Here is a 14,845-nt window from a genome sequence, read left to right as displayed (position 1 = left end):
GAGAGTAAATATTTATTATTTTTCAATGTCATTATATATTTAAGGTGTATTTGCCAAACTTACCTAATTATAGAAATGTGGGACTCTTGTTAAAATACAGATTCTCAAACTTCCTAGGTTCAGTTTCCAGGCAGGCACTCAGGAAACTATATTTTTAACCAATGTTCCAGATGAATTATATCCCTAGCCAAATTTAGGAAACACTGATGTAAGCCTGAAATTCAGTAAGCTTTAATGTTGACAAGCTGTCACAATTTTAAGCTAATGTGTTACACAGTATTTTCTTGTTCGAGTAATAGATACTACTGTGTCATGTGGTATGCAAGTATATAAATGTTAATGCTGACAAACTCATAATTTTAGGGTTAATAGCCTATTCTCTGTGTGGAATTTTCCTGTCCTGTAAGAGACACTAGGTACCATTATATGTAAGACATGAACAAAACTAAGCAGTATTTGTGTCCCTCAAGTGCCAGAATGGTCTGTCTTTCCCTGCTCCCACCCCTACCACCACCTCTACCTCTTACCTGTTTCCCCTGCCCCACTTGCTCTCATTTTTCTGTCTTCCTCTTCCCGCCATTACCTCTCAGAAAGTACAACCTTGAGTTACCGAAGTTAACCCTAAAACGTGAATTAGCTTGCCAGCTATAAAATGTAAAGCTTCAAGGTGCCCAGGCTGCAGCATCTTCCCCTTGGTTTAAATCAGTTCGATATTTCTGTGCCAGCTGCCAAACTAGGTGATTCTCCCCCCAGTAATTCCTTATCTTTGGTAATTCTTTATCCCTAGTCATTATAAAAGCTTGTTTTTGTGTTATTTCTGAAAGACGCAGTTCTGAGTACCTTTATCCTGTTATCTCAGCACAGTTGTTATAATGAAATAAAAGAGTTTGAGTTACAGAACTGAACTTAATATACAATATTGAAGGATCTTCAATTTCTGTTTTATGTTCCCATCTCAAAGGTGCTTTTCTAGTTTGTAGGAGCTCATCAATCTTAGTAGGACATTCTTAGTACATTTGGTATCTGTACTTTCCATTCCTGTCTTCCTTATAGGAATGCATATTCTCAAGAAGACTTTTCTCATCTAAGACCATTTGCATACGTCTTCAGTGTTCTGAAATTTTTGCAGCTATGTTTGTGTAGTTCAAGTTGTGCATAGATTTGATCTAAAAGCCAGTCTAAAAGGAAATATCTTAGAAGATGCTTTTTTCTTTTGGTGGTTATTTTTCAGGTAAAAATCTTACACATGTAGTCTTACCAAATTGTAATAAAATTATACATACTCCAGCTCCTGTTCGTTGTTGCAAAGTGAAGAGTCTCAAAAATATCTAAGTTGGCTTGTTTGTCTTATTTTTAAATAACTGGAGGTTGTTCCTGCTTCTCCAAACCTTATTGGTCTTTTTGTTTTAAGCAAGTCTGGTCACAGTGCATAAACAAGAAACAAATCACATTGACCTTTATTTCTCAGAGTTTACAATCTAGCTAGGCAAGATGCAAACACACAAAAAGTCAGAAAAGTATATCAGACATTACCTGGCAATGTCACAGCACAGGAAGGTAGACAGCAAAACCTAAATTTCTAGTAGAGGATTGGTAATCTGAAAACTTGTGAACAAATAAAATTGCCTTTGTCTCTGACAAAGAAAAAATGTCCAGCCACCTTTCTGGCAACTTCTAAGACAGGCACACATGTGTCTGCTTCTTCATTTGTCTCTCCATTTGTCATTGTGACCTCCCTACTTCTTTTGCACACTGTCATGCTTTAATGTTATTTCTCATGAGCATCTTTAGGTTTTCTTGAGGATGTTCCTAGAGTCCAGATGCACTCTTTTATTGTACTACTATTGCACTTCTCAGGTAGAGTGTTTTTTATAAATTGAAGGTTTGTGGTGACCCTGCTTTGAGTGAGTCTTTCAACGCCACGTTTCTGACAGCATTTGCTCACTTTGTGTCTCCGTTTGTCACATTTTAGTAGTCTCATGAAATTTCAAGCTTTTCCATTATTATGATATTTATTAGGATTGCAACTGTGGCTATAACTTGCTGAAAGCTCAGGTGATGGTTAGCATTTTTTAGCAATAACCTATTTTTTTACTTGAGGCATATACATTGTTTTTTTAAACATAATGTTGCTACATTATAGGCTACAGTACAGTGTAAACATAACTGCTGTATGCAATAGGAAGCCAAAAAATTCATTTGACTCTATTGTAATATTCTCTTCACTGCTGTCATCTGGAAATGAACCCACAGTATCTGCAAGGTGTGCCTCAAATCAGGACAGCTGACTGGGCTGATAAGAGGAACTGGGGACAGATCAGACTCGGGGAACTGCTACTTTCTAATCATTAGAAGATGCGTATTTTTGCAGGCCCTAGGAATCAGAGCAGTTTGCTTTCCCCTCAGTGTTCCAGTTGTCCTTCCAGTCTCTCACCTTTCTGTTGCTTCCTCATCTCTCTCTCTAGTGTAAGCAGGCAATAAGGGCAACCCATTGCCTGAATTTTACTCCAGGTGAAAGAATTTAGGCATGTGACACACGTATTGGCAAGATGAATCACATATCCTATCCTCAACTCTTAGCCCTAGAGAGGCACGAGCCTGAAACATGAACTGTACATCTCTGGGGCTCCCTTTGGTCATGCTCCTTTGCATCAGACCTTTCTTCTTGGCTCTGTTCTCTAATATCAAACTTGTTCTTACTTCAAGGATTGGCTACCACACTTAGACCATCATCTGCCCACTTGGATTGCTGGAAGAGTGAGGGCCTTTCCTCTGAAAGCTCCTCATTCTTTCTATCCTTCCTCTGTCCTGCCCCCTAATTCACCACTTCTGTTGAAACTACTGTTACAGAAATGACATTCCCAACCTATTAAGCCTCCCCTGAGCTCTGTGTACCTGTACCTACCACTTTTTTCCTACTTTCTCATTCATTCCCCTGCCCTTAAGGCCCAAGGGACGTTGGTCTTCTACTCCCTAATCTAGACCGGATCACAATCTTATGTCCTACCTCCTATGTCCTTTCCCCTTGGAAGTCCCATTCATGAATTTATAGAGTGCATTTACATATTATCAATAATCATTGTCTGTCTTAACATATCACATTCAAAGTATACAAGTTTATGCAGTTGCATTTTAGTAAGAGCTTTGCTTTCTTATTTAAAGATTGTTTCTCAAGTCAGTCTTTGTCTTGGGGAAGCTATGTCTTTACCATTAAAGACTGGACTTAGTCAGACATGAATGTGCACTCGGTAGCATATTTTTAAAAGTTTTTATGGAAACTATTTTGCTAGACTATGCAAATGAGTCTGCCAGGCTGTTAGAAGGCTTTGCCAGAGCTCAAATTTGACCGTGAGAGACTGTTTAGTTGTGAAAAACAACTTTGATGTGCTGTAGCTCTTGTTCAAGCCTCCACTGCTTTTCACTAGTTCTGTATCTACTGTGTTTTTGCCTGGTTAAAACTTAGAGTAAAATATTCATCCGGAACAATGTCTGATCAGGGTTCATCTATTAATGCTGCTTTCTTTACTTCTATTTCAGATTTGTCCAATATGTGCAGCATTACCTGGAGGCGATCCTAATCATGTCACGGATGACTTTGCAGCTCATCTTACACTTGAACACAGAGCCCCTAGAGATTTAATATCCTTTCAAGAGGCAACAAGGGAAAGAGTTGTTGATAATTTTTCATTTTGTTATTTTGTGTGTGTGTGTGCTTTTTTTTTTTTTTTTTAATCATTAATCTACAGTTGCGTGAGGAACATTATGTTTATTAGGCTTCCCCCTTCACCAAGTCCCCCCAAAAAACCCCACTACAGTCACTGTCAGCGTAGTAAGATGCTGTAGAGTCACTGCTTGTCTTCTCTGTGTTGCACATCCCTCCCCATGCCTCCCCCCCACATTATACATGCTAATCATAATGCCCCTTTCTTTCCACCCCCCCATTATCCCTCCCTTCCCACCCATCCTCCCCAGTCCCTTTCCCTTTGGTAACTGTTAGTCCATTCTTGGGTTCTGTGATTCTGCTGGTGTTTTGTTACTTCAGCTTTTACTTTGTTCTTATACATCACATATGGGTGAAATCATTTGGTACTTGTCTTTCTCTGCCTGGCTTATTTCACTGAGCATAATACCCTCTAGCTCCATCCATGTTGTTGCAAATGGTAGGATTTTTTTTCTTCTTATGGCTGAATAATATTCCATTGTGTATATGTACCACATCTTCTTTATCCATTCATCTACTGATGGACACTTACCTTGCTTCCATTTTTTGGCTATTGTAAATCATCTACATCCATTTTTGTGAGACTCTTTTTTATGAGTCTCTAGTTACCAAAAGAAGATTAAAATAAGCAAAATGTAATAAGAGAAGGCGTATGTGACATTTTAGATTCCTAATGAGTATTACCGTTAAGTTCTAGAAAACAAAATGTTGGCATAGCAGTTATCCTGGAAACGTACTAATTTGTCAGGTATTTCACATGCTCTTAGGGTAATTTTGTTTGACATGGGGAAGTGGCTTCTCTCCAAGCCTCTTAAGCTTCAGAACTTTTTGTTTTTTACTATCAAATGGAACTCTTCCTATAGTGCCCTTTTTTACACCCAACTGCTTTTTAAAAACAAAATGCAGTAATCATAACATCACATCCTGTAGAACCCAAGCCACAATCATGAATACCACAGTGAAAAAATGCACATTATGGTAGTTCCTGAGGGCTTAATGGAGCCACTCACTCTTATCCTAAATCACTCCAAAACCATCAACCACAAAACTGGGAAGCCAGCAAAAAACTAATCTGCATTATATAGCTATTCTGTTTGCTGCTTTGAAAGAAACTTCTTTCCTACTATAATATCTGGCTTTTCTACACACATTTAGTGTATGAAAATGAGGTTGTCTTTATGAGTTTTGGTGGCCATTTGCTACTGGAGACCTTCTTCAGTTTGCCTCACATTTAGCTGTATAAGATGGCTGAGACAGCTGGAAGTTTGACATAATAAATGTGAGGCTACTCTCTGTGTGTCCACTTATATAGGAAATTCAGATCTGGTTTTCTGATTAGCAGCACTAAAAAGAATTTGAAGGTAGATTAGTAACCAAAAAGGGATTCTTTTACTTTGAATTTAAATTATTCATGCTCTTCCTTCTCGTTAAAGATGATAATTGAGATTTGATTAGCTTATGAATTAGCACAACTCTCCCCAGATATGAAAATTGGTGCTGATTGTTACTTCATTATAAACATATGAAATTCAATACTGAGTCCAGGGTAAGAGGATGTCTCCCCTCAGGTATCTGACCAGGCAACACCTTCCACCTCGTCTGGCAGTGTTTCTCTGGTTATTATAGCTGGAGCCTAGCAAGGAATTTCTTCCCACCTGGAGAAACTTTCTTCCCTTTAAACATACACACACAATATACACATAACTATATTGCTTTAGAGTTACTAGCCCTCATAGATGTGATATTAGCATTCCAAATTAAATGTGCTGTTTTTCAGTGCTTACAGTTTAGGAAAATCTGCATGCCTATCTAACAAGGGCTCAAGTGGTGTATTTTTTTCTTTCTGTGAAATACTTGGATTCTTTTCTTAACTTTGGAGTTATGATGAGTCGAGTGGTGTTCGACATGTACGTAGAATGTTTCACCCTGGCCGGGGATTAGGAGGTCCCCGTGCTCGTAGATCAAACATGCACTTTACTAGCAGTTCTACTGGTGGACTTTCTTCTTCTCAGAGTTCATATTCTCCAAGCAATAGGGAAGCCATGGATCCTATAGCTGGTAAGTTAGTTTCACATTAATAAGGGAAAGGCCAGGGAGGGGACTCACTATAAAATTTTTGGGTGGGATTTGTGGTTTTAGTCTCTTATCATGCTCCTATACTCCTTCACAAAATTCTCCCAAATTTTATAAGTATAAAATACTTAAAGAGAAGACAACATAAGTAATTCATATTATTTTGGCATTTCTTTTAGTACTTAGATGCATACAATGGTAAGAAATGGCTCTATGTTATATCTGTGGCCTCCATTGAAACCCAAGAAAATTATAAAAGATTTCAGAGTTGAAGGACCAAAATTCCATGTTTCGACCTCCACAAGTACACAGATAAGAAAACTAATCAACAAAACTAAAAAATTAAGCATTCTCATGGAAGAAAGTGAAGTTAGAACTCTGTCCTTGCCTTGTTGTAGAAGATACTCAAACAACATATTTTAATAGCTTAGGAAAATCTTACTGGAAAAAAACCCTAATATTTGAACATGTAGTTCTTAGCTAAGTCACTGAGTCTAATGCATGGCCAACCTGGGAAGCCAGCAGCAGAGACACAGGGGTTGGGAATCAAAATAAGTTGTCAGAAATCACTTTAGCCTGAGACTCTGAAAGATGCAGCAGGTGCAGACAGGTTGTCTTACCTGTCTGGGAGACTGCACAGTTAAGAAATGTGTGCACGTGGTGGGATATGTGCCTGGAAGCCATGATGTGCCCTGCACAACACCTTGAAACACAGGTTAAGTGTAAATCTGTGGTGGAAACTAGGAATCATGTTATTCATAAAATGTTATTTTAAATGCCTATTATAAAATCTTAGTTACAAATGTACTTTGGACATTTGGATCTCAATAAACCAAATAAATTCAGTTTGGGGGATTTTAACATATTTGTTCACCCAAAGGAAATGTTTTACTTGCGTCTTTGGTGGCAGGCTCTAATTCTGGGAGCAAAACTCAAAATTGAGAAGTTCTCTCCATTACATCAATTTTTTTCTGTCAGTGAAAATTATTTTAGTGATGGAATTGAGAGAATGGCGTTTAAGGACCTCTGGGATAAAACAACAGTAAGCAAGAAAACAGAAACGTACCTTGTTAATGAGTTTTAATAATGAAGAGCATTTGCTAACCTGAGAATGTGTGCAAGGCAATCATCAATTCCATGTAAGCTAGACAGATTTTCCACGTGGGAAGAGGCAGTTACTGCACCTTACTTAGATGAAAACACAAGGGCAAGCCCACACGCTCTTGGTGAGTACGAGCATCTGGATCATAACAGGCCACTGAGTAGGTAGGTGTACAGTCAGGAGCCAGTTAGCCTTACTGAGCCTCACCAGTGTTACTCTGGCACTTTCAAGTGGCAGTACCAGAAGGTGCCAGAGAGAGGAGGCAGAGAGAGTATGCAAGGGACACAGAAATAAATGATCCAGGTCTCTCAGGTTTAATTCTAATAAGTGCCTACTATGTGGCAGATAACTGTTCTAAGAGCTGGGACTATTGTAAACAGTGGAATTGATCTCTGCTTTCATGGAGCTCATGTTGATAGTATGATTGAACCAATAGGTGCCACTTTATAATCTACTAAAATATGGAGAGAAAGTATAACTAAATTAGTCCCATGAGAAAATAACTTTTTAAAAACTTTCCATTTTGTTTTGCTTAAAGAGAACTGCAGGTAGGTTAGTACTCCTATAGTTTACATTCTCCATTCACAACAGCTCTTGCCTCCAGGAAGCACTGTGAAAGGTACTGAGCTGCAAGCTGAAGCTCTGGGTTACTATACCTGCTTATTGATCATTTTTTTAATGTTCCTCTGGTAAGACAGTGAATCTGCAGTATTCAAGTGGGTATTAACCATCTTCATTTCCATTGGCAGAGCTTTTATCTCAGTTATCAGGAGTGAGACGTTCTGCAGGAGGACAGCTTAATTCTTCTGGCCCTTCCGCTTCTCAGTTACAACAGCTGCAGATGCAGCTGCAGCTGGAACGGCAGCACGCGCAGGCAGCCCGGCAGCAGCTGGAGACAGCCCGCAACGCCACGCGGCGCGCCAACGCAAGCAGCGCCACCACCACCGTCACACAGTCCACGGCAACTGCCAACCCAGCTAGCACAGAAAGCACTCAGCAGACTCTCCAGAATTCCCAATTTCTTTTAACAAGGTAGCTCACTTATTAGTAGAACTTTACTTGAGAAGTAAGGTTTTATTAGCAGTACACAATCTGAAATGATCTCTTTTGTGCTTATATATGTTTTTAAAGACTGCCTTTGATCAGGCCATTAAAACTCACAGAGGTCTAATAAAAACTGCACATTGACTGCTTCCCCAAGAATATGAAAAACAGTAACTAGGTAAAGTAGGAATGCTGGTGGTCTTGTTCTAACAGTTTATCATCATCTAACAGGAACTTCTTTTCCATTTTGCCCCATAAAACTTAATCACCATGGCATTACATATTTGGGACATATTAGGTACATTTATCATAATTAACATTGCTTTCTTTTTTATTGCCAATTTCAGTTTCCTGCAAGAGAGGATTTCATGACATAGTGGTGATTTTTCTCCTGAGAATTTCTAAAGAAGCAAGGTTTAAATTCTTACGGTTGGCACACACAAAAGTAACTATTAAAAAAAAGAAGTTTCCATGGTGTAAAAAATACTCAGTAAATGTCTCTACTGGATGGAGTAGAGTTCTTACTTGCTTCTGAAAACGACTGCTAGCAACTGAGTATATTTATCTGCCAAAAGCTCACTGGCATTTTATGTGACATGTAAGAATGGAAAGGATTTTAAAAGTCATGATGAGTGCTTAGGCTCAGCAGGTAATGAACCTGGACTAATAAGGGTTTTTAGTGGAATGAGAGGAACCGAAAGTAAAAACTATAAGATGAAGAAAATCAGTGTAATCTATCAATTACCTCCAAAATGTAATGTGTGTGACAATTACAATGTTATAAGAAAATACTATTTCTATATATATTTCTTTTATCTCATACTTTAAAATATCTCTGTTAGTACAGTGGCACATGTGAGTACTTGTAAATAATATATTGTGGGTGCAGAAGAAATGTTTGCATACCCTTGTAAACAGGACCCCTGCCTAGAGCCCCAGCTTTGCCACTTAGTAGTTTGGACTTAAAACAAATCACTTTACTTCTCCAGACCTTCAAAATATTTACAATCAATATTCCATGAGTTTTGTCTCTATAGAGAGAATTTTGAGAATGAAATGAAATACTGGCACATGTATGGCCTGGCTCACTATCAGGCTTGTAATATAGCCAAGTTGTCATTTGTTATAGATCTAAAGGGGAAGTTTCAAGCAGGAAATTTACCTTTGGATTATCTCTGCAAAGTCAGTAACTCTTCTAGTTATTACCAGAAAATGTTGCTTCAACATAAATCACAGAGCCACAGATGATGGATTGACCGTGCTGCCATGTAACCTTACCTGTAGGGACAGACCAACTTGCTAGATCTAGGTACCCCCCTCAAAAAGGAGACCTACCAAAGAGCACATCCCCTGAGTGTTCCTTTACCTGTGGGTGGAATGAATGTCTTGCTAGTGCCCTTTGGAAAATACATCTTTCCACCCTTACCCCTTTTTCTTTCTCTTTTTTTCAAACCCCAAACTCAGTGGGCTTGATCTGGGAATTTTCTCTGTGTAGTTATTTGATACTAGACACCCAGTTCCTGGGGCATGGTATTTGTAGCCTCTGAGTGCTTTCCTTGGGTTTTGGTTGTAGCTTCCTGAAAGCCACCCTCTGTCATCTGCTGCTGTACATTGCTCAGTACCTTGCAACTTGCAAACCACTTTCCACATCTTCCATTGGATCATTTGATCCTGGCTCATGACTTAGCTAAGGCAGTATTTCCCAAAAAATATTCCCTGGAACTTTATGTATTCTAAGGAACATACGTAGTTACTTACGTTCGATTTTTTTCCCTACTGAATAAGTTTGGGCAAAACTAAGAAACAAAAATAGTTTATTTACTGTTGGGCTTCTCAGAACTTCAAATACATTAACATGCTTTGTGAGTCCTCAAGAGGAAAGCCTGGTTTCAGGTTGAGCAGCTATTAGGTGATATATGTAGGGCTCAAACCTTGTCTTTGGTCTCTGACCAGGGCAATTCCTGTTCATGTTGCCCTGGAACTGATGGTCAAGACACAGCTTCCTTGGGGTCCAAAGTCACTGACCTTGTAGAAAGCAGTTGCTAAGTGCCTTTGTCAGATGCTAGTCTTTGGTGATGAAGCCAGCTTGTTTTTGCTAATAACCTCAGTTTGAAGATCCTTACAAGCTTCACAGTTACTTCTAGTTCCCAAACAAAGTTTGGCCCATCAGGAAATCTAGCCCCTAGTACCAGATTTTGTCTACTCCTTAGGAATGAAATATTTTCCCAGTTATTTCCTAAAAATTGGAGCAGTAATATTGGAAGTACATGCTCTCCAAAGGGCTGAGGGCCTCAGTCTGTGTTTCTAGTTGGCCTGCTGACTGTGTACATAGTATTCTGTACATCCTTTATCTTTCTCTAATAGGTTTGTCTTGAGATACTTTTTTCTTTTCCAAAGCAAAGGACGTGGAATGTGTCTCAGTTCTTACATTTTTATAGTTTTTGATTGAAAATATGTAATCAATTGGTCAATCTCCTATTCCATTAGATACTTAGTGATATTCTTAGTTTGGTTTTGACCATAAACATAATCAATCCTTTCCTTCACTGTGGATTTTATGGCTTTTATGTAATTACTTTCCAGATCCTTTGTTTTCTTTCAAGTTTTGAAATTTAGGTCTTTTAATTTGTTTTCTGGGCCATCGATCTAATCATTCAGTGGTTTTGACTTGACAGCTATGAGATTTTAGCAAGTCTCTTAACCTCTGCTTCAGTTTCCTCTTCTGTGAAATGTTGGTAACAGTGGGACCCAGCTCATAGCTGCTAAAAGAGATACACAAAAGCACTTAGAACAGAGCCTGACCCATAGAAGGTGCCCGGTCCGTGCCCTGCCCTGTTATTTGGGATGCCCCTGTGCCTTCAGCCTAGGCAGGACAGCAGAGAGCAGCTGCCCGCTGGTCCGGGAGCACAGGCTCTACGGACACCTGGGTTCTCTGGGAGACACAACTGTTGTTCGTGCCTTCTTCTTCACTGTCACCACCTTCTCCGTGGTTTGGTGCTTTTCCTGACCCGAGTGCTCCATCTGGTTTCCCTTTTTTTGTCTACTGAAAATGTAAAGAAATCAAATCAGTACTGAATTAAAGCAGAATTTTGCTTAAACCATTTAACAGGTTAGTAAGAATTCAGCTCTCAATATCTCTCCTGTCTTCATGCAGAATGAACCAAATTTCCCACCATAACGCAGATCTCATAGTGCAAGTGTCAGATGAGCATATGGGCCATGAGACCGCAGGCCAGCCCTGCTTGCCCAGTTCATGGTAGGAGAAGTGCGTGCGTGAGTGAGTGAGTGAGTGAGTGAGTGAGTGAGTGAGTGAGTGAGTGAGTGAGTGAGTGTGTGTGTGTGTGTGTGTGTGTGTGTGTGTGTGTGTGGTGCCCTCTCAGGCTTTGGGACATACCTTGATTTCAAGAAGAATTAGATGGAAGTAATAGATAAAATTAGGAAAACTTGTAGGATTTTCTTTCATTTCAATATTCTAGTTATTATAGATTCTGTTTATGTGACTAGGGTTGCTACTTTTCCTCTTTTTATTACCCACAGGTGAAATTCTGGTTAGGGAAATCACTATTTCCCCAAGCATACTACCTGTGAGAAATTTTGTTTTCCTGAGAAAAAATTTTCATAATTTTCTCTGAGGAAATATGTTTTTCTCACTGATTCCAAGTAAAGCATAGATTTGCACCTCAGAGTAACTGTTGCTACAAGTGTGAGGAATTCATCTCAGCACAATTAAGGTGATAAATTAGAACAAGATGTTCCAATAATAGTCTCAGATTCTGAATTTTGCCACCCGTGCTTTCACAGTGTGTAGGACATTGTCAGAATTGACCGTGCCATTATTCATTGACTTTTTACCAATAAGGTCTTTTCTTTAACTCACACAGGTTGAATGATCCTAAAATGTCTGAAACAGAGCGCCAGTCCATGGAAAGTGAGCGCGCAGACCGCAGCCTGTTTGTCCAAGAGCTCCTTCTGTCCACTTTAGTGCGTGAAGAGAGCTCGTCCTCGGACGAGGATGAACGGGGGGAAATGGCCGATTTTGGTGCTATGGGCTGTGTAGATATTATGCCTTTAGATGTTGCTTTAGAAAACCTAAATTTAAAAGAGAGTAATAAAGGAAATGAGCCTCCACCACCTCCTCTTTGATGACATCCCTGTTCGCAGACAATGTCCTCTGTGCTGTATTTGCCAATGAAAGTGGACAACAACTATCTTGGGTTTGTTTGGTGATTGTAATTTCAGGTCTGTCACTCTTGTTACATTGTGTACATTCAAAAGGAAGAGAGGAAATATATATGATAATCATTTCCACTTAACTAATTTTTACTTCTAGCAGGTAAATGTAGGTAGCAGTGCAGGGGTGATCTCTGCTTCCTGTTCCTTGACATGCAAAAGGCTCTCCTAATATTCCACATTCAAACTGAAGAGGAAAATTGAAATCTCTAATGAAGCTGCTGTGTGTATTTATGAATATTAATGAATAAAAACTGCTTGGATGGTTTACCTTAACTACTGCATGAGGTTTTTTGCAGCGTGCATGAGTTTTAGTGACCTTGTTATTTAAAAAATTAAATACAAGGAGTAAAACTTAAAAATACAAGCCCAAAGCTTTCCCAAGCATTATTCAATCGTTACACGGCAGGAGTTACATGACCAAGTAGCTTTTGAATAATGTCCGCCTGAATCACCTTCCTTTGTGTGCCTCCTGCGCACAAAGCCAGCTCTGCAGCGAGTCCAGGGGCCGTGGCCAGGTGTTGCTCTCCGCCCTGTGTGACTGTCCTGTGGCCGTGCTAGTCATCCTGTCCGTATGGAGCTCAGCCTGTCTCTCTAACTCATCTGTAGAAGACACACCAGTAAAGCTACTGTCGGGATCTGCTGCAGGGCATTTGTGTGCCCTAAAAACAAATCCTGTTCCTATTTGTTTAAAGTTGTTACTTTTTGTGGTTGTTTAAATTTTTTTCAATTGTTAAATATGTTTTATTCAGGTGTAGATGAATTTCATTTATTCACTGTTGAACAAAGTTAACCTGAATTATGTTGTCTTTGTTTTTGGAAATCTCACATTCTCAATCATATTTTGCGTTATTTATGTACTTGCTTCATAGTTTGCTGAGACAGATCAGTATCAGGGGAGCCTTGAGGATTTGCCTTCCCAGATTTTGTCAATACAGTACAACCAAATTCTTAACGCTAACTTGAGCACCTTTTATTTATTGGGTTTTTTCTGGCATAAAAAGTAAAGCCTTTTAATTGAATCATGCCACCTATATGCCTATATTATTAATCCTATGTGTAAAAATAAAATGTACAGCTTTTTGGGGTTTGTTTGGGGGTTTGAAGGGGCTGGGATATTTTTTATTTTCTTTTTCAGTTTTTGTGCATAGATTTTCACAATAGCTCCAAGGCAGGGACAGCGGGTTTGGGGTTGGGGGAGCAGTTTTTGGAATGTAAATTTAGGACTTTTTAAAAAGGTGCGCACAGCTTCTGATAAATTTATAACTAGACTTAACCTAATCATGTGCTGTTCCAGTTGTCTTTTCTCTGAGCCCTTTTCTCAGTCTCCTCTTTCTCCCATTGTGCTCTTCCTTTCCCGTCTGTGTTTCTCCGTTTCTCCAACACAACAAGCATATCGACTCAAACACCCTTGGGTGTTCTTCCGAGAACTGTGAAGTCCATGTTCATCCAAACGTAACCAAAAAAAAAAGTCACCCCACATGTCTAAAAAAACTGTTGCTTCTCCTCTGAAACTTCAGACTCCAGTAATTTCCAAAATAATAGCTTTGTTTTCTTTAGTCTCTGTGATGGAAAATGTTTTAAAGGAAAATTTTACACCAGGCTTCTGGTTATACTAGAAGTCATGTCCAGTAGGGATTTTCTTTTTTTTTCAATTGGTTGTTGAGTCGTTTCGAAAACCAGTTTTCAAGCTGTGGTCTTTTCAAACACATCTTCTGCACATAAGTCACACATTTCAATAAAGCATTTTCAAGACTGTTGACCACTTGAATTTCTTTGCTGTCGGTGAGTTAGCCTAACTATTATTCAGAGGTTTTGTATCTCTAATCCAGTATATATTTTTTCTTTTTATGCTGAAGTTGGAGATCATGGTTTTGTGTGAATGCATTATGTTGGATGTGAGAAACAATAATTGCCAATTATGTTCATCTTTCCCTTTTCTGCATGAGTTCTGGGAAAATGTAACATCTTTCTTTTTAGACATGGTTTGAGGGAACAACTGTAAGTCCTTTTAGGGCAGTTTAATTTAGATGATCAATTTAACACTTCAGAAGACCTAAGGGTTCATAAGATCCCATCTCATGCAGAATACTGTATATTATTTTTTACCAGATATTTTACAAATACCTCACCTCATCCTGTATGTAATCAATAATGATGTATTATTTTAGGGTAGAAAGACACAGACTATCAATATAAAAAATGTATTTAAGCCCTTCAAATTCTTGTGTCCTTTTTCTTTAGTTGCTGAATTAACGTATTGGAATTGCTGAATAAAAACTTCAAAGACTTTGATGTAGCGGAGACAAGATCGATATATCATTGTTTATTTGGCCGCACTTTGAAATATCTGAGGCCAAGATCCTGAGTTCCGAGTAGTTCTGTTCTTTGCTCAGTTTTGAGTGTCTGGGGCATAAGTCTGTAGTGCTTATCTTTACTTCCAGTTTGGAAATCATTTAAATCTTTCTGCTCATAGTGTTCTGGATGAAGTTTAGTGTCACGACATACAGAGAACCTGAGAAAAGTTACAGTGAAGAGGAAGACCTACAGAGAATGTTTGAAACTATATATATTTTTCTATTTCTGTGCAACTTCTGGGATAGAATATGCAGTGTGTTTAAAAATCCCAAAGTAATTCCTGCTCAACTTTGTGTTTAAGATACCCTTGGGCTTCA

The 14,845-nt window shown here is 38.9% G+C and overlaps 1 protein-coding gene across 1 annotated transcript in view; it reads left to right on the top strand.

Moving 5' to 3' along the window:
* Nucleotides 1–13,930, top strand: part of KCMF1 (potassium channel modulatory factor 1) — an 86,131-nt gene extending 72,201 nt beyond the window's left edge. The window contains exons 4-7 of the mRNA XM_036931031.2: nucleotides 3,538–3,639; nucleotides 5,605–5,779; nucleotides 7,646–7,928; nucleotides 11,822–13,930. Of these exons, the coding sequence (XP_036786926.1) occupies nucleotides 3,538–3,639; nucleotides 5,605–5,779; nucleotides 7,646–7,928; nucleotides 11,822–12,083 (822 nt within the window). The 3' untranslated portion in view covers nucleotides 12,084–13,930. The remainder of the gene's footprint in view (nucleotides 1–3,537; nucleotides 3,640–5,604; nucleotides 5,780–7,645; nucleotides 7,929–11,821) is intronic.
* The last annotated feature ends 915 nt before the right edge of the window (nucleotides 13,931–14,845 follow it).

This window comes from Manis pentadactyla, chromosome 2 (genome assembly GCF_030020395.1).
Source record: "Manis pentadactyla isolate mManPen7 chromosome 2, mManPen7.hap1, whole genome shotgun sequence".
NCBI classification, from domain to species: domain Eukaryota; kingdom Metazoa; phylum Chordata; class Mammalia; order Pholidota; family Manidae; genus Manis; species Manis pentadactyla.
Note: the sequence above shows the minus strand (reverse complement) of the source record. Positions and strands in the feature narration are given on the sequence as shown.